The sequence below is a fragment of the Eptatretus burgeri genome, unplaced genomic scaffold, assembly GCF_056783735.1.
Source record: "Eptatretus burgeri isolate ZD-2024b unplaced genomic scaffold, Ebu_testis_v1 Ebu_testis_scaffold_348, whole genome shotgun sequence".
In the NCBI taxonomy this organism is placed as follows: domain Eukaryota; kingdom Metazoa; phylum Chordata; class Myxini; order Myxiniformes; family Myxinidae; genus Eptatretus; species Eptatretus burgeri.
The window spans coordinates 1-26686 of record NW_028222297.1 but is presented as its reverse complement, the minus strand read 5'-3'; the positions used below and the strand labels follow the sequence as shown (position 1 = coordinate 26686).

The window sequence follows — 26686 nt, the reverse complement described above, 5'->3', positions numbered from 1 at the left end:
AGAGGATTCCATTGAGAGCCACGCGTTTGATGTGAGATAAGTAAGTCGGTAAGCGATGTGTGGAGTTGTCTTTCGATGCCATAGGCAGAGAGTTTCAAGAGCAAGGTGGGTTGCCAGACTGTATTGAATATTTGAGATGTCTGGAGAGTTGGCTCTCTCAGGTCTGACATTTAGGGCCTCCAGCCATTGTTAGGCGAGTAGGAGAAGAACGCTCAGGGTGAGTGACCTGGTCTGAATCGAAATTCATGATCAGAAATGAGGCTATTGGAGAAAACTGTGATAATGGATACCACACCTTGCTGATGATTGGATGTTAGTTGATTGGTCTGTGGTTGATTGGATTAGTTTTTGTACCTTTGTATGTAAAGCAGCAATGTTGGCATATCTGAAAGCTGATGGAAGATGATCTGGGGCAAATGATCGGGTGAAAAGGGTAGAGGGAGGATGTGCAAGATCAGCAGGGCAGGTTTTGAAGACACGTGAGCTGATGCCGTCCCGTTAAGTTGCATGATGACTCGGGCCTTGAAATGTCCAGTTCAGTTCCATGATTCGTCTGCTCTCTTCTATGTTCCAGCTCTTGCTTTAGCCTTCACTTTGGAAACAAAAATTAAACTGGCAGGGGCAGTGGAAGAGCTTGTACCTCCGCCACACAATGCCTGATCCTGTAGCGTGTCGAACATATCGGGCTCAAGAAGATAATCTGTTGAATGAATCCAACCCATTCACTGTTTAAAGCCAAGGCCCTTTAATAACACGACATTTTAGATATATGAATACCATACAGTGCTATACTTGGGCTGCTAAACGATCTTTTTGAGTCCATCTCGAAATGGTGAAGAATCGCTTTAAAAATTATCAGATCCGGAGTCGGATCTTCACCAAAATTGAATCAATTTTTCATTGTCACACCCCCCAAACTGTGCACCAAATTTCATTTGAATTCATCCACAACTTTTTTAGATATCCTGCACACAACAGGACAGACAAACAGACAAAGGTGAAAACATAATGTGTGTCCACCTTTCGTGGCGGAGGTAACGATGGTTGGTCATGTGAATGGGGCTTCAGTGGCACTTGGAAAGGTCCGATGAGAAAAGAGGATTCTCAACAACATCAATGATGATCATTTTTATTGAGATAAACATTTCACCAAGTATAGAATTCCATTCCTGTCTCCAGTCTCAATAAATTTGTGTCACGTCTCCAGTCTCAATAAATTTGTGTCACGTCTCTAGTCTCAATAAATTTGTGTCACGTCTCCAGTCTCAATAAATTTGTGTCACGTCTCCAATCTCAATAAATTTGTGTCACGTCTCCAGTCTCAATAAATTTGTGTCACGTCTCCAGTCTCAATAAATTTGTGTCACGTCTCCAGTCTCAATAAATTTGTGTCACGTCTCCAGTCTCAATAAATTTGTGTCACGTCTCCAGTCTCAATAAATTTGTGTCACGTCTCCAGTCTCAATAAATTTGTGTCACGTCTCCAGTCTCAATAAATTTGTGTCACGTCTCCAGTCTCAATAAATTTGTGTCACGTCTCCAGTCTCAATAAATTTGTGTCACGTCTCCAGTCTCAATAAATTTGTGTCACGTCTCCAGTCTCAATAAATTTGTGTCACGTCTCCAGTCTCAATAAATTTGTGTCACGTCACCAGTCTCAATAAATTTGTGTCACGTCACCAGTCTCAATAAATTTGAGTCACGTCTCCAGTCTCAATAAATTTGTGTCACGTCTCCAATCTCAATAAATTTGTGTCACGTCTCCAATCTCAATAAATTTGTGTCACGTCACCAGTCTCAATAAATATGTGTCACGTCTCCAATCTCAATAAATTTGTGTCACGTCTCCAGTCTCAATAAATTTGTGTCACGTCACCAGTCTCAATAAATTTGAGTCACGTCTCCAGTCTCAATAAATTTGTGTCACGTCTCCAATCTCAATAAATTTGTGTCACGTCTCCAATCTCAATAAATTTGTGCCACGTCACCAGTCTCAATAAATATGTCACGTCTCCAATCTCAATAAATTTGTGTCACGTCTCCAGTCTCAATAAATTTGTGTCACGTCACCAGTCTCAATAAACTTGTGTCACGTCACCAGTCTCAATAAACTTGTGTCACGTCTCCAGTCTCAATAAATTCCCAATCCCAGTCCCTTTGAATTCCCATCCCAGTCCCACTAATTCAGGATCTACACCGAGAAGGGACTCATTGGTATTTTTAGCACCTCCGTCCCTTGTTCTTCCTCTTTCGATTCCCTGTTTTTGATTGAAAAACCCCCCAATGCCAATCGCAAGGATCCTGAACAATTGTTTGAAGGAATCAAGAACAAATAAAAATTCCAACAATGTCATCACAACATGAAGCATGGTTTCCCAAGTTGCATCCACCACGTTCTCCTCTTCCTCATACTGGAGGTGATGTTTCACATCGTCATCTTCTATATATTCCTGAACATCTATGGGATGAGGGAGACACGTGTCAAAATGAAGAATATATTTAATGAACAAGATCAAATGGAGGGAAACTCATCGTAATTTGATTATTGTTTTAATTAAGTTCCTCATTGTGGTATGAAATCGTGACAGTCATTGCCCAAGTGTGAGAGTGTAAACATAATGAAGCGAACATCACCTTGTCAAAACATGAATCATGAGGAACCCAAACACAAATTAATTTATAAATAATTAATACCAATAAACTTATGGCTCTGCTGTTCATGAATGATTGTTCACAATATCCTGAAATGAAGAAGGATCAAAAGGAAACTTCACAGGAAACACAAAACATCTTTACCAGGTGCAGGGCTCTCGTCCAGATTTACATTTCCACTGCAGGAAGGCTCCGCTGCTGGACACTTCAGTGTTGTCTGCTTCGACGGAGTCCCTGTTGGAGCCTTCAATGGCATCGTGTTAGGAACCTTACTCTCCAGAAGAACCCACAAAATAATCACGTAAAAAAGGTGAATTCAAGAGGACATCCATTTGGTCCGACTGCACTCGTCAGCCGTTCGAAAGTTCATTCTTCCTCATCCAATGAAGACTAGTTATAAGACGTGTATCCTTCATTGGAATTCCCATCTTCATCCCCCCAACCCCACTACTCTTTCCTCACTCTCCTCCCTCCCATCACCCACCCCACCAACTCTCGCCCTCACACCTCCACCACCTCTCTTTCTACTTCCCTCACCCCAATCCCACTACTCCTTCCCCATTCCCTATTTCCCTCCCTTACCCTCAAATTTGTTTTGCCCAAACTTACAGCTAAGGTTGAGGCTTTGTTCCCAGAGGGCTTTACTTCCCCCAATCGCTGCAACAGATTGTTCTTCATCACCAAATCTGGTGGATTGTGGTGTGGGAAAAGAAATAAATGATGCAACAAAATGGAGTGATTTCATTTCATTAATTTTTATTGTCCAAAAGAACCAAAATGCCATTACTGAGGTGAAACTCAATCAATATCCTTAACAAGAACAATCTTTGGTTTGATTCACCATCAAAAACTTGGGAATTCCTGCTCCGTTTGAATGAGTGTACCAAATATAACTCAAGCATCCTGACTCTGAACTGTGTGAATATTCCTCTATTTACATAATTCAATAATAATTTAGAAAGTTTCAAAGTTGTTTCATTTCAATGTGGACATCCTGTGCAATCATACCATCGATGATTCTGCATGAACTCGTGCAAATGGTATTTGTATCCAGTGTAAGTGTTGAAATATATATATTTCATCCAAAATGAGTTCAAGTATTATATATTTATCGATTACAATATAATTCTCTGACATAAATTAATAAAATAATAATAATCATGAAAAGAGGGTTATTTACACATATTGTGGATATACATAAATTAATAAAATAATCATCACGACAAGCCGGTAGGCGGTGATGGGTCGCCGAGCATGGACACTATAAGATATAGAGCAAAATGGATGTCATATAGTGGATAGGGAATCACCTGAAGATTATGCATATCAAATCTCATCCAGTTCCATCGACTGATAACTACTCGGTATCCATTTGAATGAAAAGTACCGAAAATGTGGTTTGAAATCGGAAATCCCCAAAGTTTGAGGGGGTGCTGTGGGTGAACAAAGATGTAAATAGAAAATCCGGCTCGATCGTTTGTGCACAATGTATTCCAGACGATTCGTGTGAATTTTCATGACCATCCGACCATAACCCTAGGAGGAGTAGCATTTGGTGCGAAGGCACCTCCAGCTCTCGCAATTTTCGATTTTTGCACGAATTGACCTTTGACCCCCTGACCTAAGCGAAATCGGTCAATATGGCCTGAGACAAAGTTGTAGTACTCATTGAGTACCATGAACCTGCAAAGTTTCATTCGTATCGATGCACTCACCTGGTCGCAAGGGGGCCTTCAATTTTCGCCAATTTTCGCACATACCCTAAATGTAGGGGACACTGCGGGTAAAGTATTCCATATATCACAAAAACCAGAATATATTTGATAGAGCATCACCTGAAGATCAGTCGTGCCAAATTTCATCACCCTATGTGGGATAATGGCTTTCGGAATTGATTTCGCATGAACGGTACCGATTTTGAAGGTTTTTCGGTTGTTGCAAGGAAACCAAAGCGTCCCGAGCAACCATCACAATTTCCAAAGCACTTGGTCATAAGATGTACCTACCACCCGAGTTTGGTCGAAATCAGCCCATGTTCACCACCAATTATGCTGATGACAAACGAACAAACATCCAAACAAACAGACAGAATTACTGACAATAAGGGTCACCTATTTCAGCGGCCCAATTATGATGATAAGTGGGTTATTTACACACAATGTGGATATACATAAATTAATAAAATAATAATCATGATAAGTGGGTTATTTACACACAATGTGGATATACATAAATTAATAAAATAATAATCATGATAAGTGTGTTATTTACACACAATGTGGATATACATAAATTAATAAAATAATAATCATTATAAGTGGGTTATTTCCACACAATTTGGATATATTAATTAAAAATTAAAAAAAAAGACAAATTAAAAAAAATAATAATTATGATAAGAAGGTTATTGACACACAGTGTGGATATACATAAATAATAAAATAATAATAATGAAAAGTGTGTTATTTACACATTGTGTGGATATACACAAATTAATAAAATAATAATAATGATAAGTGGGTTATTTACACACAGTGTGGATATACATAAATTAATAAAATAATAATCATGATAAGCGGGTTATTTACACATCGTGTGGACATTCACAAATTAATAAAATAATAAAAATGATAAGTGGGTTATTTACACACAATGTGGATATACACAAATTAATAAAATAATCATGATGATAAGTGGGTTATTTGCACACAATGTGGAGATACATAAATTAATAAAATAATCATAATGATAAGTGGGTTTTTTACACACAATGTGGATATACACAAATTAATAAAATAATTATGATGATAAGTGGGTTATTTACACACAGTGTGGATATACACAAATTAATAAAATAACAATAATGATAAGTGGGTTATTTACACACAATGTGGATATACACAAATTAATAAAATAATAATCATGATAAGTGGGTAATTTACACACAGTGTGGATATACACAAATTAATAAAATAATAATCATGATAAGTGGGTTATTTACACACAATGTGGAAATACACAAATTAAGAAAATAATAATGATGACAAGTGGGTTATTTACACACAATGTGGATATATATAAATTAATAAAATAATAATAATGATAAGTGTGTTATTTACACATTGTGTGGATATACACGAATTAATAAAATAATAATCATGACAAGTGGGTTATTTACACACAATGTGGATATACACAAATTAATAAAATAATAATGATGATAAGTGGGTTATTTACACACAATGTGGATATACACAAATTAATAAAATAATAATAATGAAAAGTGGGTCATTTACACACAATGTGGATATACACAAATTAATAAAATAATAATAATGATAAGTGGGTTATTTACACACAATGTGGATATACACAAATTAATAAAATAATAATAATGACAAGAAGGTTATTCACACAGTGTGGATATACACAAATTAATAAAATAACAATGACAAGTGGGTTATTTACACACAGTGTGGATATACATAAATTAATAAAATAATAATCATGACAAGTGGGTTATTTACACACAATGTGGATATACACAAATTAATAAAATAATAATGATGATAAGTGGGTTATTTACACACAATGTGGATAGACACAAATTAATAAAATAATAATGATAATGATAAGTGGGTTATTTCCACACAGTGTGAATATACACAAATTAATAAAATAATAATCATGATAAGTGGGTTATTTTCACACAATGTGGATAAACATAAATTAATAAAATAATAATCATGATAAGTGGGTTATTCACACACAATGTGGATATACACAAATTAATAAAATAATAATCATGAGAAGTGGGTTATTTACACATAATGTGGATATAAATAAATTAATAAAATAATAATCATGAGAAGTGGGTCATTTACACACAATGTGGATATACACAAATTAATAAAATAATAACTAGAACGGGCACTCGGTAGAGCGCATGCCTTCGCCGCCGTAACCTTTTTCCGAGCACATTTGAAAAAACGTCATTTTAAAACGTCCATGACATCACAACCGTGAGTCCGATTGACGTCAAATTTGGTGTGTAACCTCCTTGAAGGCAGTCCAACAAAATGGAATGATAAACACTGAAAAATTAAAAAGTTGAAAAATGACGTCATCTTTTGACGTCATTTTGACGCACTTCCGGGGACGTCATGTCCAATCGGGGACTACCATTCTGAAAGCTCGTAGTTCACTGAACGTTTTAACGTTGGTTTCATGTCAATAGCTTTTTTTGATCTGAAGCTATGCCTTCAAGTATATTTTGACCTTGAGTGTGACCTTGACCTTGACTACAGAGTTAATTGGCAAAACCTGAACATCAATAAACAGATATTTTGGTACTGATCCTAATTTCTGGATTTGGGATACTTTGCTTTATAAATTATATAGATATTTGAATGTAAAATATCAGGACATTTTAGCCACAATTGAAAAACGTCATGTTCAAACGTCAATGACGTCATAACGGTCAGTCCGATCGAAGTCAAATTTGGTGTATGACGTCCTTAAGGTAAGTCCTACAAAACGGTATGATCAAAACTGATGAGATCGAAGATTGAAAATTTACGTCATCTTGTGACGTCATTTAGACGCACTTCCGATGACGTTACGTCAAATCCGACACAACATATCCGAAAGGTATCTCATCATGGAACAATATGGCGGTGGTTGCATGTCGATAGCTGTATTATGAAGGAAGTGATGCTCAAAAGAGTGTTTTTGACCTTTTCATGACCTTGACCTTTGACCCGATCGCTCCCAAAATCTAACCAAATCGTCCTTGGATACTCACGAATCATCCCAACAAATTTCATGCAATTCGGTTTAATACTTTCTGAGTTATGCGAATAACAAACACACATATTCACAAATAAATAAATACACAGCGACCAAAACATAACCTTTCGCAGAATGCGAAGGTGATTATGAAAAGTGGGTTATTTATAGACAATGTGGATATACACAAATTAATAAAATAATAATCATGATAAGTGGGTTATTTACACACAACATGGACATGCATAAATTAATAAAATAATAGTCATGATAAGTGGGTTATTTACACACAATGTGGAGATACACAAATTAATAAAATAATGATAAGTGGATTATTTTCACACAATGTGGATATACACAAATTAATAAAATAATAATAATGATAAGTGGGTTCTTTACACACAATGTGGATATACACAAATTGAAAAAATAATAATAATGAAAAGTGGGTTATTTACACACAATGTGGATATACATAAATTAATAAAATAATAATCATGATAAGTGGGTTACTTACACACAATGTGGAAAAACATAAATTAATAAGATAACAATAATGAAAAGTGGGTTATTTACACACAATGTGGATATACATAAATTAATAAAATAGTAATCATGACAAGTGGGTCATTTACACACAATGTGGATATACACAAATTAATAAAATAATAATAATGATAAGTGGGTTATTTACACACAATGTGGAAATACACAAATTAATAAAATAATAATCATGATAAGTGGGTTCTTTACACACAATGTGGAAAGACACAAATTAATAAAATAATAATCATGATAAGTGGGTTATTTACACACAATGTGGAAAAACACAAATTAATTAAATAAAAATAATGATAAGAAGGTTATAAACACAGTGTGGAAAAACATAAATTAATAAAATAATAATAATAAAAAGTGTCATTTACACATTGTGTGGATACACACAAATTAATAAAATAATAATAATGATAAGTGTGTTATTTACACATTGTGTGGATATACATAAATTAATAAAATAATAATCATGATTAGTGGGTTATTTACACACAATGTGGATATACATAAATTAATAAAATAATAATCATGATAAGTGGGTTATTTACACACAAATTAATAAAATAATAATGATGATAAGTGGGTTATTTACACACAAATTAATAAAATAATAATAATGAAAAGTGTGTTATTTACACATTGTTTGGATATACACAAATTAATAAAATAATAACAGTGATAAGTGCGTTATTGCCTTCGCATTCTGCGAAAGGTTATGTTTTGGTCGGCATGTATTTATTTATTTATTTATTTGTAATCTTGTGATTCGTATAACTCAAAAAGTATTAAACCGAATTGCATGAAATTTGGTGGGATGATTGGTTATTAGCCAGGAAACATTCGATTAGATTTTGGGATCGTTCGGGTCAAAGGTCAAGGTCACGAAAAGGTCAAAATCGTCTTTTTACGATAACACGGTCAATTTTTATTCAATTTGCATGCAACGAACGCCAAAATGTTCAGAATTCAACGCTTCATCTTGTGATATGCAATATGACACAATGATGCCCATACTCTTGTTACCGGTTAGGGGTCAAAGGTCAGGGGGGTCACGACCTCGAAAAATATGCGGTTTTTGTCATAACGTGGTCAATTCTTGTCCGCTTTACATGAACCCAGCACCAAAATGTTCAGAATTTAATGCCCAATCTTGTGACACAATGACGTCATAACACATGTCACCGGTTGGGGTAAAATGTCGCGGGGGGGGGGGGGGGTCACGCCCTTGAAAAATATACGGTTTTCGGCATAACTCAGTCAATTCTTATTCGATTTGCATGAAACCAGCATTAAACGAGATTACCTTCTCTTGTTGAAACGTTGTATTCACCGAGCTTGCGAGTAAAGACTCGCCAAAACGACGTGAGTTGATTGTTGTTTAGGCCGTAGCCCCCGAATGTCGGGGGGGGGGGTCATGACTATAGATAAGTGGTTTGTGTCATAAGACCAGTCATATGAAACCAGTTCCCCACACTCATATCAAGAACAAAAAAAGTAGTGGCGGCGAAGGTATGCGCTCTCTGAGTGCCCGTTCTCGTTTACACATTATGTGGAGAAACACAATTTAATAAAAAATTAATAATGATAAGTGGGTTATTTACACACAATGTGGATATACACAAATTCATAAAATAATAATAATGATGAGAAGGTTATTTACACAGTGTGGATATACACAAATTAATAAAATAACAATGACAAGTGGGTAATTTACTCAGTGTGTGGATATACACAAATTAATAAAATAATAATAATAACGATAAATGGGTTATTTACACACAATGTGGATACACATAAATTAATAAAATAATAATCATGATAAGTGGGTTATTTACACACAGTGTGGATATTCACAAATTAATAAAATAACAATAATGATAAGTGGGTTATTTAAACACAATGTGGATATGTACAAATTCATAAAATAATAATAATGATAAGTGGGTTATTTACACACAGTGTGGATATACACAAATTAATGAAATAATAATCATGATAAGTGGGTGATTTACACACAATGTGGATATACATAAATTAATAAAATAATAATCATGATTAGAGGGTTATTTACACACAAATTAATAAAATAATAACAATGATAAGTGGTTTATTTACACAGTGTGGATGTGGATATACACAAATCAAAAACTTCAGAAACTGACACAACCACCGTCGTCAACACATCTCACTTGCATTGCAACTACCTAAATACGGCACCGACCAAAGATAATCATCTGAAGTTCCTCGAGCCACCAGGTAATGGATGTTCACAGAGTTGGGCTGGCCAATGCGCTGGACTCTATCCTCTGCCTGGATTAACATCTCGTGGGAGAGGAGAAAGGGGGAGCAAAAAAACAGTTCCAGATGAGGGGGTTGAGAAGGTGCATCCAAGCCAAAAAACTCAGGGGGAATCATCACAGGATGCATTACTTCCAAATGAACATGAATGATTGAGTTATCCCTCGATGTAACGATGAATGCAAATGTTCAAACCAAGAAACACGAAACAAGACTTCCACGTTATATTTTCTGTGGATCACTGCAAAGCACCATTCCTGGAGCAGATTAATAGGTCCTCCAAAACCAGCTTTGGGCACAGCAGATGTCATCGAACACATTGCTATGCCGTTTAAAGACTTGCATCGGGGTCGGAGAAGAGCTCAGCAAAAATAATGATGTCAGTGGCGGAGAGTGTGACGCCCACCACGTGAGCAGCCGAGATGGACAGGACTGCGACACGCAGTTTCTCTTCACCTTGAAAACGGTCACACAGGGATTGCCGCTCCGCGGATCTTGTCGAGCCATCGATTCGAATGTAACTCACGTTCTGTCTTCCAAAACCAGCCTTGGGCACAGCAGATGTCATCGAACACATTGCAACGCCATTTAAAGACTTACCTCGGGGTTCGGGAAGAGCTCAGCAAAAATAATGAGGTCGGCGGCAGAGTGTGACGCCCACCATGTGAGCAGTCGTGATGGACAGGACTGCGACACGAAGAAGACACGACCGACAATCATGTCCGGTCTTCCACCGTGCTGATCAACATATTCAGGTCAGGTCAGGTATGGGAGCATGTGCCAGAACAGCGCGTCGCTGCGTCCACTTTCCGCCGGTACTCCAGGGGCCTCCGTCTGGCCATCCCCCAGGCAGATGCCAGGCCCATCCCCATCTCCTTGAGATGATGGTCAACCTGTTGCAACCATGAGGCACGTGGTCGGCCCACTGGCCTCCTCCACTCATGAGACTCCATCGCTGAGAGAATCTGGTGAGCAGGATCAGCGTCAGGAAAAACGAGCCACATGTCCATACAGCCGCAACTGACGCTCACGGACTATGCAGGTAACAAATCTCATCAGAGTCTCTCTCAGCAACCGCTCGTTGGACACAAAATCCGAGCAGCGATAGCCAAGGATTCTCCGAAGAGACCTGGTACCAAAGGAATTAAGTCTCCGTCTCAGATCCTTGGTCAGAGTCCAAATCTCGCACCCATAGAGCAAGACTGGAAGTACCAAGGACCTGAAGACTCGGACTTTCGTCCTCCCGCACAGGTACCGGAAGCGCCACACCCCATGATCCAGTGAATGCATGACTCCCCAGGCCCGACCCAGACATCTATTGACCTCTGACTCGCAGCCAGCAGAAACATGAATATCACTGCCAAGGTAAGTGAATCTCTCCACGACCTCAACATCCTCACCACAAACAGACACAGACAGGACAGCAGCATCCAAGATGTCACCGAAAGCCTGGATCTTAGTTTTGACCCAAGAAACCCGTAATCCCAACGGCTCCGACTCCTCATTCAGCACCTCGAGGGCCCCCAAGAGGATGTCTAAAGTCTCCGCAAAGATGACTGCATCATCTGCAAAATCAAGGTCCGAGATCTTGACATTCCCAAACGATGCACCGCAACTTGATCTCTCCGACATCCTCCCTAAAATCCAGTCCATACAAGTGCTGAAAAGTGTGGGGGCAAGTACACATCCCTGACGAACTCCAGTAACAACTGGAAATAAGTCAGAGATGGTACCACCACACTTCACAGCACTCTCAGTACCAGAGTAGAGTTCAGACATCAGATCGATCAGTTTTGGTGGCACCCCACGAAGACCAAGAATCCTCCAGAGGACATCCCGATTCACTGAATCGAACGCTTTACAGAGATCAACATAGGCTGCAAGCAGCCCCTGCCGAAACTCTCGTCTGCGTTCGGTGAGGACACGAAGTGCAAGGATACGGTCAATCGTTGACCTCTTTGGTGTAAAGCCTGACTGCTCTGGACGCTGGTGCTCAAGCAGATGGTGGCGAACCCTATCAAGAATTATCCGAGCAAAGACCTTGCCCTGCACCGAGAGCAGCGTCACCCCTCAGTAGTTGTTGCAGTCTTGGCGATCACCCTTCCCTTTCCAGAGAGGGACAACAAGGCCCCTCTTCCAGTCAGTTGGGATGATGCCTGTGTTCCAGGCAGAGCACAAAACTGCATGCAACGACACGAGTGCAGCATTTCCACCAGCCTTGAGAAGTTCGGCATGGATGACACAGATCCCTGGAGCTTTGCCCCGTTTCAACTGGTTCACCGCAGCCCGTGTTTCCACAAGCGAAGGTGGACCACAGTTGATTCGAGGGTCAGCAACAGGGATTGTAACACCCTTGACGTCCAACTCGACAGCTGGGGATCAGCCTGGTACAACCGCTCAAAGTAACCAGCCCAGCAGGCCTTCACTTCAGACTCCTCTGTCAAGAGCCTACCACTCTCTGCTCGAACTGCAGTGCTCCGAGGGATGGGCTTGGATGAACGTAATGCGCGAATTCCCCTGTAAGCGGGACGAGAATCACCTCTCCACAGGTGATGCTCTACCCCCTCACAGATTCCTCGCACATAGGCCTCCTTGTCCACCCTCAGTGCATGTACAGTTTTACGCCTGAGCTCCCTGAACAGCTCAGCTCTGCCATTCAGCCTGGCCCTGCGACTCTGGTCAATGGTATCCAGTGTCCCTTGAGAGACAAAATTCTTCTTTGCCCTGCGGTGAGCTCCAAGGCATCCACCGGCAACATCAAGGACGGTGGTCTTGAAGGCGTTCCACAACTCTTCAGGACCCCCCAAAGCACCCAGACGCCCCAAGTGTCCACTCAGCCTGTTCGCAAACTCCTCAGCTACTCTCTCATCCCTGAGCTTGGCAACATCCAGCCTAGGTTGGGATGGTACCATTCTCCAGGACTTAAGTTGCAGCTTTAGAGTTGCTACAACAAGCCTGTGGTCAGTATTGAGGAACTGAGCACTCCGGTAGACCCTGCAGTTCTGGATCATCCTCCAACGACCGTCAATGAGGACATGGTCAATCTCCTTTGCCACACCGCCAGCGTTGGAATACCCAGTCCAGCGATGAGCTTGTGGGCGCTGAAACCATGAACCGGCCACCCTAAGTCCATGACTTCTTGCAAAGTCAAGGAACTTAGTGCTATTCTGGTTCATAGTTCCTGACCCATGGGGACCAACACACACCTCATAACCATCCCTATCAGTTCCAGTCGATGCATTGAAATCCCCCAAGACTAGAAGTGTATCTCGTCTGGGGCACTGATCAACCACAGACTCGAGCGTGGTGAAGAATGTGTCCTTCACGGTGAGATCACTCGCCTCAGTTGGAGCATAAACAGAGACCAGGGAAATGACACCCTAAGGAGTGACGAATCCTTAATCTCATAATACGCTCGTTGACCGGTGTTACCTCAATTATCATTGGGGTCAGCTTATTGGACACAGCTACAGCAACTCCTTGGGTATGGTAACCATCAGAGCGACCAGACCAATAGTAGGTGTAACCACCCACCATTATCTCGCCGCAATCCGGTCTCCGAACCTCAGAGAGAGCTGCAATCCCGATGTCCAAACGCTTGAGCTCAGATGATAACAGAGACAGGTGATCATCCTCTCTTCGGGATAGGACATTCCAGGCACCCACCCGAAGGGACCGCCTCAGGTTAACCCAAGGAGACCGCCGTCTGGTGGACGACACCTCAGCACCACTCCGACACACTCTCCCGCAATCTGACCCAGGGATGTTACCCCGTGGTTTCCCTCCTATCATCAAAGATTGGGGGTCCCGAAGGCTTTGCCCCAATCCCGTCATCCGGTGAGCTGCCCTGCGAAGGGAACATATTCAGGTCCCTTGTTTCTCGGCTGGTGATCAGGGATCTTCACTTTCTCAATGGAACCCAGTTGCGCTGTTTAAGGAAAGAGATGTCAGACATGGGTTGACACGGATACCCTGTATCCTGTCTCCAGATGTCTGTGGCGGGTTATTGCGGTTCTAAAAGGTTGAGTGAAGCATTTACCTTGCGGTGAAATATAAATCGCCGCAATATGAACAGAATGTGAGCCGACAACTTTCCTTTTTTCACAATCGACCCCAAATGGTGGAAATATTCATCCATCTGTTGAGGAAGAAAAATAATTGGTAAGTTATCGACAAGAAAATCTGTGTGATGGATCTTGATGAAAATCTCAAATGGAATTGAACATGTCTGTTATAGATCAGAATATAATATCTGCCACGTCAGCTGTCACGTCAGAAGTCAGTTCCTTTCCAACTGTATTCAACAGGCAACAGATGTATTATCTTGCATGATAATTTCATTTATGCGAATCCACTCACCGCACACTGAAAAGAAGTCAAAACATCCTCACCACATCATGTCCACTGAAGCCTGTTTCACCCAAGATGTATTATCTTGCATGATAATTTCATTTATGATAATCCACTCACCACACACTGGAAAGAAGTCAAAATCTCATGTCGACTGAAGCCTGTTTCACCCAAGATGTATTATCTCGCATGATAATTTCATTTATGATAATCCACTCACCACACACTGGAAAGAAGTCAAAATCTCAGTGTCCACTGAAGCTTGTTTCACCCAGAACCCTGAGCTTCTGCTGCAGCATTGGCCTGTCAGTGATTGGGAGGATGATTAAGCAGAAAAAAAAATCATTATTTTTTGCTCCTTAAAGGCCGATTGAGCAAAGAAGATGCATCTTTAATTTTAACCCAACACAGACATCTTTTCACAATAGCCGAGACTCATCCTCTGCTGCCCCCATTTCCTCCCCACCCCCATTGTTTGTCCAGGTCTGCCTCTGTCTCGGCCTTGAACTCTGCTGTTGGTGCCCCCCCCCCCCGCACTCACTATTTCTGCTGTTCCTTTTTACGGTCACTTTCGTCGTTTGACACTGAAGGGAAAACTTGCAGGGAGGGCATAACGATTGTGAATTTGACGGTCTTTGGCGTCGCATATCACCAAAATGATGGCTGTATAATTTGTCAGGTTGCATTTGTGGGGGGAGTCAGGAGGCCTGTCCACCCAATGGGTGTAGATGAGCGTTTCACACGGATGTACGGACAGAAGATCAAGCATATTATGACACAGACTGGTTCTTGATGTGCAGAATGTGCCTGCAATTTAGCTGGGCAGGAGTTCCAGCATGTGGAGAAACTAGGTCACATTTTGTCCCAATGTAACTAATGGTAACAGTCAGTGTTGAGGTCAGACCACCGAATTCGTGAAATGTCGTCCTGAAAAAGCTAATTTTATGTCTATATTATGTTGTGAGTGGACTAATTAGTGTATTTTGTGGAGGAAAAAAAGACTGATTGAGTGGAAGAAATAGTTGAGATGCTGTCTGGTTGGTATTTTTATGATTCATTAGGAGCTATTTTCTCTCTGCAGAGAATCTTAAAGACATATTTTTTCATGGTTTGGGTGAGGCTGTTAAAGTCAGTAATTAAGAGTGAGGGGGGGGGTAACATTATTTATCTTGAGATTTTGGTGGACAACCTTTGTCCAAAATATTTTTCCTTTGCAGCACTGATATCAATCTTTGCCAATGTGAGAGAAAAGTTGCGTTGAATCAATATTAACATCTGTGGAATATCTGTCATATTAGCGTCTCCGTTTCATTGTCCATCTACCCTACATCACACGCGAGGACGTCATAATTGTGCTATGACGTCACGTCGTGATGACGTAATGAGGTGACGTAGGTAAGTGTAACATCCCAGCAAAATATGAAGTCGTACCACAGGTTGAGGTTGAGTGCAGGGTTGAGGGAGATGTTGAGGGAGGGGGTTAAATTGAGTGAGAAGTTGAGTGAGGGTTTGAGGGAAGGAGGGTTGAGGGAGGTACTGTTGGAGATAGTGGTTGAGGGACAGGTTGAGTGAGGAGATGGGTTGAGGGATGGAGGGAGGGGCTGAGGAGTTGAGGGAGAGTCAGGGAGGAAGGCAGGCGTTGATGAGTGTTTGAGGGAGGGCTGAGGGGTTTAGGGAGGGAACGGTTGAGGGCAGGAGGGGGAGAGAGGGTGGGTGGGAGGGAGGGGTTGAAGGAGGGATGGTTGAAGGAGGGAAGGAGGATTGAGTGAGGGATTGGTAACTTTGTGAGATTTTTTTTCATGTGTGATTGAAAAATAATAGTGATAGTGCTGTATTCACCTTCATTTACTAAAAATTATCGCCAACTATAGTATTTATTTTGTGGTCTTGTCTCGTTCAGATCCTGTCAGGTCAGGCAGTTTGTGGTCACAGGAAAATCCCCAGTTTCTTTCATCTTGCAGACAGACAGACACCTTTCCAGCCTCCTCACCCTGACTGGGCCATCGTGCAATAATATTGTGCATTAAAATGTACATGCAATCGGGATTTTCAAAAGATGATATTCACCTTCAAATTAAATGATCAATTCTTTGAAGACACAGCCCCCCCCCTCGCAGAGTTCAATTCATCAGCACCCCTCTCCCTCCCCTCCCCTTCTGGAATTAAATACTTTTTTTATACCGATACCATAGCATGAACTTTCGAGTGACTGGATGTGGAACATTCATCATGAGCCATAATTTATGGAGTGTAACATTTCAAGCATAAGTTGAGAACCACATAAAAACACAACTCATAGGGACAATTTCTGGCAGCAACCCTTATAACAAATTTAATAGTCAGCAACTGAAGGGGGCGGGGGGGGTTGCAACCCCCCCAACCCACCCTCTAGATCCACCCCTGTTTACTTCCATCTATCCCCCACTCCCCTCTCTCTCTGTTCATTTACTTCATTCGAACCCCCACTCTTTTCTCTGTCTCTGTTTCGTCTCAAATTGAAGTCCCTGTCATCTGGTGATAGATCTTTGGGAAAGGCCTATGTCGCCACCTTTTAACCAGTTCGATAAAATTTGGGAAATGTCTTTCTCATGTGAAAACTAGCCCAGCCAAGGTCAGTTGCAGGTCGTCATGACCAAAACTCCCCCCTTCTCTTTGTTCTCTTTCCTGCTCCCGAACTCTCCCCCACTTTCCATTCGATATATATATATATATATATATATATATATATATATATATATATATATATATATATATATATATATATATATATATATATATATATATATATATATATATATATATTGTTATGCTGCCGGTGTGTCGGCCGCCAACCTACCGCTCTGACTGAGCCGCAAGTCGAGTCGGCCCGACCGATCGCCCGGAATATAGATCGCCACCCGTCCAAGTCGACGGGTCCTTGTACAAGAACCGAAATACGCCAATGGGCAGACCACATGGGGTAGGGTCGATTGCCAATCTTCAATGTACCTAAATACCCACGTGATCCAACTACCGGGGTATTCCACCTTCGACGGAACTCGGACGGAACAAACCGCCGAGGCGAGCCTGTCCCGTGCGAGATTCCGAGCGGCTTAATTTCCGAGAACCGTCGGTCCAAATGTCCCCCTTTTACGGCAAACCAACGGCTTTCCAACTACCAACACACGAAATGCTCAGTCAATGAAAGAATCGACGCGACGAGCTGAAAACATTTAACAACTGGGGTATTTATTAATAATAATGGGGAACTCGGGAAGCACGTTAAGAGCAGAACTATACCGACTATATGAAATGCAATGCAAAGATTTACAGCACACAAAGCACTTAATTTCCCACTTATTATACAGGCCCACCGACACACGTACGCACACACACACACACACACACCCAAGAAATGGTGGCTGAGGACTTTATTAACGAGCTCGAGCTCGGAGGACAGGTGAGCTGAAACCCAGAGCCTATCTCGAACCTCTCCTCCTCGTGTGGCCTTCAAGTTGTTCGGACCCAGGCTCCAGCGAGAGCGAGCTGGATCCAATCGCCGTGAGCCGCGATCCTTCCCGAGCTCCCGCGAATCCTCCCGTGCTTCTCAACAAGTGCTGGTGAGACGAGGCGCCGATCCTTCCCGTCGATGCGTCGCTTCCCCGAGGAACCACCTCCAAATGAGGTCGACGAGTCGCACCAAGGCGAGAACCAAACGGAGAACAAAGAGCTCCACGAACCAAGAAGAAGAAGAAGCCACCATTCGCAGCTCGAGCCGAGCAACCGGCTCAACTTTCTTCCAAACAAAGCAGCTCTCCAAAAAGCCTACCGAGCCAAGCAGGACCCGAAGCTCTGCTGAACAACTCCTCTGCAGAAGCAAAAAGCTTCCGAAGGCCTCAACCATAACCCAAGCCAAGCAGGACCTGACGGCCTGCTGAACGACGCAGTCCCCACTCCGACACGAACAAAGTAAGGACCTCCTCTTTATCCTTCTTCGCCCCCTCCCCCATGCCCAGCGTGACTCTTGCCCTCGTGATCCATCCCCCGCTCACCCACGGGTGGGAGGGAGTTGTTGACGTCATGAATCATGGGACGGAAGTGCTCTTCTTCCTCTTCGCAGAAAAGGGGGAAGGACGTCTCCATTATTCGATCCCTAACTGCGAAGAAGGATAAAGAGGAGATCCTTACTTTGTTCGTGTCGGAGTGGGGACTGCGTCGTTCAGCAGGCCGTCGGGTCCTGCTTGGCTTGGGTTACGGTTGAGGCCTTCAGAAGCTTTTTGCTTCTGCAGAGGAGTTGTTCAGCAGAGCTTCGGGTCCTGCTTGGCTCGGTAGGCTTTTTGGAGAGCTGCTTTGTTTGAAAGAAAGTTGAGCCGGTTGCTCGGCTCGAGCTGCGAAAGGGGCTTCTTTTTCTTCTTGGTTCGTGGAGCTCTTTGTTCTCCCTTTGGTTCTCGGCTTGGTGCGACTCGTCGACCTCATTTTAGAGGTGGTTCCTCGGGGAAGAGACGCATCGACGGGAAGGATCGGCGCCTCGTCTCACCAGCACGTGTTGAGAAGTGCGGGAGGATTCGCGGGAGCCCGGGTCCGAACAACTTGAAGGCCACACGAGGTGGAGAGGTTCGAGATAGGCTCTGGGTTTCAGCTCACCTGTCCTCCGAGCTCGAGCTCGTTAATAAAGGCCTCAGCCACCATCTCTTGGGTGTGTGTGTGTGTGCGTACGTGTGTCCGTGGGCCCGTCTAATAAGTAGGAAATTGTTTAGTGCTTTGTGTGCTGTAAATCTTTGCATTTCGTATAGTCGGTATCGTTCTGCTCTTACGTGCTTCCCTAGTTCCCCATTATTATTCATAAATACCCCAATTGTTAAATGTTTTCAGCTCGTCGCGTCGATTCTTTCATTGACTGAGCATTTTGTGTGTTGGTAGTTGGAAAGCCGTTGGTTTGCCGTAAAAGGGGGACATTTGGACCGACGGTTCTCGGCAATTAAGCCGCTCGGAATCTCGCACGGGACAGGCTCGCCTCAGCGGTTTGTTCTGTACGAGTTCTGTCGAGGGTGGAATAACCGGGTCGTTGGATCACGTGGGTATTTAGATACATTGAAGATTGTCAATCGACCCTACCCCATGTGGTCTGCCCATTGGCGTATTTCGGTTCTTGCACAAGGACCCGTCGACTCGGACGGGTGGGGATCTATATTCCGGGCGATCGGTCGGGCCAACTCGACTTGCGGCTCAGTCAGAGCGGTAGGTTGGCGGCCGACACACCGGCAGCGTAACAATATATGCATATATGTATATATATATACATGTATATATATATACATATATATATATACATATATATATATATATATATATATATATATATATATATATATATATATATATATATATATATATATATATATATATACATATATCTGATGGAAAGTGGGTGAGAGTTTGGGAGAAGGAAAGAGAACAAAGAGAAGGGGGGAGTTTTGGTCATGACGACCTACAACTGACCTTGGCTGGGCTAGTTTTCACATGAGAAAGACTTCCCAAATTTTATCGAACTGGTTAAAAGGTGGCGACATAGATCTTTGGAAAGGCCGATCACCAGATGACAGTGACTTCAATTTGGGATGAAACAGAGACAGAGAAAAGAGTGGGGGTTCGATATAAGTAAATGAACAGAGACAGAGAGAGAGGGGAGTGGGGGATAGATGGAAGTAAACAGGGGCGGATCGAGAGGGCGGGATGGGGGGGTTGCAACCCCCCACCCCCTTCAGTTGCTGACTATTAAATTTGTTATAAGGGTTGGTGTCAGAAATTGTCCCAATGAGTTGTGTTTTTACGTGGTTCTCAACTTATGCTTGAAATGTTACACTCCATAAATTATGGCTCATGATGAATGTTCCACATCCAGTCACTCGATAGTACATGCTATGGTATAGGTATAAAAAAGTATTTAATTCCAGGAGGGGAGGAGAGGGGAGAGGGGTGCTGATGAATTTAATTCTGGGAGGGGGGGTGTCTTCAAAGAATTGATCATTTAATTTGAAGGTGAATATCATCTTTTGAAAATCCCTATTGCATGTACATTTTAATGCACAATATTATTGTACTCTGGCCCAGTCAGGGTGAGGAGGCTGGAAAGGTGTCTGTCTGTCTGCAAGATGAAAGAAACTGGGGATTTTCCTGTGACCACAAACTGCCTGACCTGACAGGATCTGAACGAGACAAGACCACAAAATAAATCCTATAGTTGGCGATAATTTTTTGCAAACGAAGGTGAATACAGCACGATCACTTATTTTTCAATCACATATGAAAAAAAAACCTCACAAAGTTATCAATCCCTCACTCAACCCTCCTTCCATCAACCATCCCTCCCTCCCTCAACCCTCCCCCCTTCAACCCCTCCCACTCACCCTCTCTCCCCCTCCTGTCCTCAACCGCTCCCTCCTTGAACCCCTCAGCCCCTCCCTCAAACACTCATCAACCCCTGCCTTCCTCCCTGACTCTCCCTCAACTCCTCAGCCCCTCCCAAACTCCCAGCCCCAAGTGCTTCAATTGGAGGTTGTAGTGAAACTCCTAGAGTCCAGGCAGAGCAATCCCTTAATGATGAGGATAGAATGGATGTGGATGTCATTGATATTGGCCTGTTTGTTTGTGAACCTTCTGATAAGAAGTCAACTCTGTCTGACACACAAAGATTTCAGCTGCTCACAAACCACTTCAGGCCCAACAGGGACAGCGAGGTCCCTCTGGCATACCAAAATGTGAAAAAGTCAGGAAATAACTGGAAAATCAGCTTTCAGTTGTCATGGCTCGAGGAATACCCATGGCTGGTATATTCTCCATCACAGAAAGGTGGTTTCTGTAAATACTGTGCCTTGTATGCCTACAGCAAGAAAAGCACCTTTGGAGTTCTGGTGAAGACCCCATTCATAAAATTCACACGTGCCAAGGGCAAGGATGGGGTCCTCCCTAACAATGTTTCTGATATGTACCACCAATAGGCTTCTGACCGAGCAAAGGCTTTCATCAACACCTACCAGAATCCCCAAACCAGGATTGACACCCACATCAATCTTGAAGCTCAGACAGTATCAGAGACCAATAAACATATTCTGAGTGAAATTGTACTAACCATGCTCCTCCTGGGAAGGCAGGGTCTGTCTTTGCAAGGTCACAGAGATGACAGCACTGCAAATCCCCTGGTGAACAGGGGGAACTTTCTTGCAGTGCTAGAACACACAGCTTCACATGATCCAGTACTGAAGGAACATTTGCAAAGAGGAAAACAGTGTCAGAAATATATCTCTAAAACCATTCAAAACTAGAGGGGGAGCACTCGGTAGAGTGCAAAACCTCCGCCGCCAAGACTGCTGGGTCACTTGTGAACCTGATATCCTATTCATTGTAGGTCAAAACGGATCAGACTCTACTAAACTACGATTGAATAAACTAAACGAGATCGACATGCATGTAGAAATGCAAAAAAAAAAAAAAATAAAATAAAATAAAATAAAAAAAAAAATAAAAATCGCAAAAAAAAATTCACATATTTTTCAAATTAAATCGAAATTTTTTTAACAAAAAAGTAAAATTTTCCTGTTTTTTTTTTTCTCCATTTTTTTGGGGTTGGAAATCACTTAAAACATGAATAAATGCAAAAACAAAAATTCAAATATTTTTTCAAAAATGGCCGCCATATTCGACTTTGGACCAAGTCCAAAATCTAATGGCATGATCCTTGGACCATACCTAATCCCCCCACCAAGTTTCGTTGAAATCCATTGAGGAGTTTTTCCCTAATACTGTTCACAAACAGACAGGGGTGAAAACAGTAAGGCCAAAAAAAAAAAAAAATGTTGCATTGGCGTAACGGGTCACTGAAAAATAGGGTAGGTCGGTCGGGATCTTTTTTTTTTTTTTTTTTTCCCTAATAAATCCCTCCCAAAATCTCCCCCGGCTCGAGTACCACCCTTTTTGTCGGCGGGTTCTGTCCGAAACACTTCCGGGTTTTTGCGATCGCGATCGCAATCAACAAGATACTTGAAAACGATAGCAAAACAACAAAAATAGCAATAAAATAGGGTCGGCAAAATTTTTCGATAGCAAAAAAAAAAAAAAAAAAAAAAAAAAAAAAAAAAAACGTAGGGTCGGCGGAATTTTTAGGGTCGGGCGGGTTACGCCAATGCAACATTTTTTTTTTTTGGCCTAACCTCCGTCCATCTTCGATGGCGGAGGTTAATAAGTATTGAGGGAGAGGTGCAGGAGTTGATGTTCTGGGAAGCTGATCTTCCATCGCCAGAAAACCTAAAGGAATAATCAACATCTAGTGCAAATATTATTATGTAATGGATTCTTTGTTTTAATAATAATTATACACATTAGTATGTTAAGAGAGTTCCCTTTTTATTGTGCCTATTATTCTCTTTATATGAGGCAGAGATCAGAAGCTGGAGGAGATACTGCGAAAAGGAGGACAAGACCAAGTTCCCTGGGGACTTCGTTGACTGCCTTGCACATGCTGATGAAGACTTCTTCCCCAATGCGAGACAACTCATAATTGTGGGTTGCACGTCTCCAATCTCCCGCTGCGAGGCTGAACGATCATTTTCAGCATTGCGCAGAGTGAAGACCCATCTAAGGTCCACCATGGGGGAGGAGAGGCTGGCTGGACTCACACTAATGGCTGTTCACTACAAGGCAACTCTGCAACTAGATCCAGCCAAAATAGTGCAGTGCTTTGTACAGAAACAACCAAGGCGACTTTTCTGCCAATCAATTATATTTGACTGAGAACGTTGTGACCATTGTGTTAAATATTGAAAATACTTCCATCCCAACAATGTGGCCCTAACCACCAACCTATGATTATGTTCATTATGTCATTAACCTCCGCCATCGAAGATGGACGGAGGTTACTGTTTTCACCCCTGTCTGTTTGTTTGTTTGTGAACAGTGTTACGGAAAAACTCCTGGACGGATTTCGAGGAAACTTGGTGGGGGGATTAGGTATGGTCCAAGGATCATGCTATGAGACTTTGGACTTGGTCCAAAGTCCAATATGGCCGCTATGGCGGCCATTTTGAAAAAATATTTGAATTTTTGCATGTTTTAAGTGATTTCCAACCCCCCAAAAAATCAATTTGTTAGAGAAAAAAAACAACAAAATTTTGCAACTTTTTTTCAAAAAAATTTCGATTTTATTTGAAAAATATTTGAATTTTTTTTTTTTTTGCATTTCTGCATGTTTTAAGTGATTTCCAACCCCCCCCCAAAAAAAAAATTTCTTAGATAAAAAAAAAATTTGCAACTTTTTTTTCAAAAAAATTGATTTTTTCGGGCATTTCTACATGAGCATCGATCTCGTTTGGTTTATTCAATCGTGGTTCAGTAGAGTCTGATCCGTTTTGACCTACAATGAATGGGATATCAGGTTCACTTAAGTGACCCAGCAGTATTGGCGGCAGAGGTTTTGCACTCCACAGAGTGCTCCCCCCTCTCGTTTACATTTGTGTTGGACAAAAGATTCATTTCAGTGTTTGAAATAAAGTTATGGGTTGAAACTGTTTGACTCAAAGACCCAAAATGCATTTTCAAATTGTCTTAAGAGTCCGGGAAAAAACATTGTATATGTAAAGATTTCCGAGGGAAGCATGCCCAAGCCCTCTGCCTCAAAGAGAGGGGAATACCCCCCCCTCGTATGGGCTTCACACTGTTGGCGCTCGCATGGGTATATTGCCACCCACCCACCTTGCCTCAAAGCCAAAAATGTCAAGCCCTCTTTTGCCTGAGACCAAGATCCGCCCCTGTACACTGCTGCCTCATATTCAACGGGAAAACTTTGTATGCATGGTGAACAAAGCTTATGTCATTACACATCCCCAACTTCCTAGTTTGGAAGACAGTGGTTGGGTCCTCGCGGATGGTGCAATCTTCCCTCTACGGTGTCTTGCACTACCTGCTCCACAAGCAGTTCTGGAGCTGATCAAATGCGGCTGTAAATCCTCTGTCTGTGCACGAAACTGTTCTTGCGCAGAAAACAACCTCCACTGAATGCCGCTTTGCAAATGTCATGACCACGAATGTCAAAATGTCAGGCATGACGATATTGAGGATGAAGATGTATAATGTACAGGTTTCTGGTTTTATAAATTTACAGGTTTATAGTTTTGGTCATGAGATCAAGAATGTGATGTGTTATAGTGTGCAATTGCTCTGGATTTTTTTTGCCAAAATTAAAGTTTTATACTTGCACGTTATATCATGAGATGTGCCATATTTTGTTTTCAGCATATTTTTACCTACCCAAATGACCTTGACCATGACCTTTATAACCTGATCATGACCTCCAATTAAAAAAAAAAGAATGTCACCATTGAATTCCTCACCCACAAAAACCCATATGAAGTGGTATTACCCAATATAGTTCAATTATTTTGGCGGATTGACCTTTTGAGGCCATTTATGACCCTGTGGTGACCTTGGACCTGTGACCTTGACCTCAGATCACCGCATTACCATCATAATTGAACTCAGAGCCCCCCATAAACCCTATCCATAATACCAAGATTATGAAGCTCACGTCGAGGAGCGAAGATATAGGCAGAGCAATATTTGGGGGGGTCACCCCCCGAAAGGGCCCCCCAAAATACCCTCAAAGTTGACGGGAAAAAAATTAAACCACCAAATTTTTCTGTTAATTTACACCCTGCAGTTGACAAAACTGCAAAAAAAAAAAAAAAAAAAAAAATCAATTTCGGCACAAAAATCCTACGAAAGTCATTTTTGTTCCACATCATAGTGCACGATATGTTCTTTGTCCTTCAGAGATGCTCGTATTACCCCGTCTAGAACTTGGCTGATCACAGCAGGACGATTTTCAATGCAGCAATCAAAGATCACCGATTAAACAGATCTCACTTGTTTCATTCGTATCTTCATTTAACAAAGACCTTTCATCCACACAGATTCACCGCAACAAAACAACAATGCACCGCCGAGTTCCACGTACGAGACGTACAGGTGATCACGGCGAACGGTGATGCATGTTCATCATACAGCTTGCAGCACCAAATTCTTCTTCTTCTTCTTCAATTTTACTCATTCAATTGACATCCGGGACATACGAGACCATCGAGTTGGGAAACCCGAGAGAGCGACACAAACACCGGCAACACACAAACACTCGCAATAATGTTCTGCACATATTAACACACTCGGAATAATAAAGAACATACCGTCGCTAAATAAACCTCATCCTGGAATTTGGATAGCGACACAGGCCTCATTAGGATAGCGACACAGGCCTCATTAGGATAGCGACACAGGCCTCACCGATCGATTGGTAAAAAAAAATTCAATCACACAAAATATATGAACTTACAAGATGGCGACTCCTTTGGGGTGACGAAGCGAAGATAGAACAGTAAAATGGGGTTCACACGGGGGCCGGGTTCACAAGACTGCGAACGGAACGTGAGAGAACCCACCCGTTCACGAAGGCCCCCGATTCAAAATGGCCGAGGGTCATGAAATCAAGATGATTGGCTGAGGGAAACACGTGACATCGCAACGACGCGGCAGATGTGATCGACGACTCAGAGAACATGAACTCCTGGCGTCTCACAGCAGCAGAGAAAGTTACTACTCAAAGGAGGTTTGTTAAACCGTGTCAGGATCAAATCAAGGCTGATGTACATCGGAGCTGTAAGCGGGAGGAACAACGAGTGTTTGGGAAACTGTGGGAGTTTGGAATAGAGGAGGATGTGATGTGACTGCTTGAGGATCTCCACATCAACTCAAATGGTCATCTCCGGTGGAAAGGCCGGAGGACGGACGAGTTTGAGACGCCAGTGAGAGTGCGACAAGGCCATCCATTGTCCCCTCTTACTCCTCAGACTCCACACCGAGTGATTCATGTGGGACTGGAATGAACACACATCACACCTCAGGACAACAAAAGTAAATGTCATCTCCGTAAAGGAGATCAGATACGCCGATGACCTCGTGATGACGCTGAAGAGATGGTTGCTATCCTGGGTGACCCGTCAGGTGGGTGTGGGCGAGTCAC

At 42.0% G+C, this 26686-nt stretch overlaps 1 protein-coding gene across 1 annotated transcript; it reads right to left on the bottom strand.

Moving 5' to 3' along the window:
- Positions 1-1115: 1115 nt before the first annotated feature.
- On the bottom strand, positions 1116-26126 carry LOC147007286 (uncharacterized). Its single transcript, XM_085867421.1, has 6 exons — positions 26000-26126; positions 14864-14946; positions 10185-10305; positions 3262-3338; positions 2797-2938; positions 1116-2458 (listed from the first exon to the last, which is right to left on the bottom strand). The coding sequence occupies exons 4-6, from the start codon at positions 3328-3330 to the stop codon at positions 2118-2120; spliced, it is 552 nt and encodes a 183-aa protein (XP_085723547.1). The 5' UTR covers positions 3331-3338; positions 10185-10305; positions 14864-14946; positions 26000-26126; the 3' UTR covers positions 1116-2117.
- Between the last annotated feature and the right edge of the window lie 560 nt (positions 26127-26686).

Bases quoted from the DNA above. Each gene is read 5' to 3' on its own strand.
- LOC147007286 (XM_085867421.1), bottom strand. From the start codon at position 3,330: ATGAAGAACAATCTGTTGCAGCGATTGGGGGAAGTAAAGCCCTCTGGG. The intron at 2,939-3,261 runs GTAAGTTTGGGC...ATTATTTTGTGG, and splicing joins ACAAAGCCTCAACCTTAGCT to GTTCTTCTGGAGAGTAAGGT. The intron at 2,459-2,796 runs GTAAAGATGTTT...CTCATCCCATAG, and splicing joins GGACGAGAGCCCTGCACCTG to ATGTTCAGGAATATATAGAA.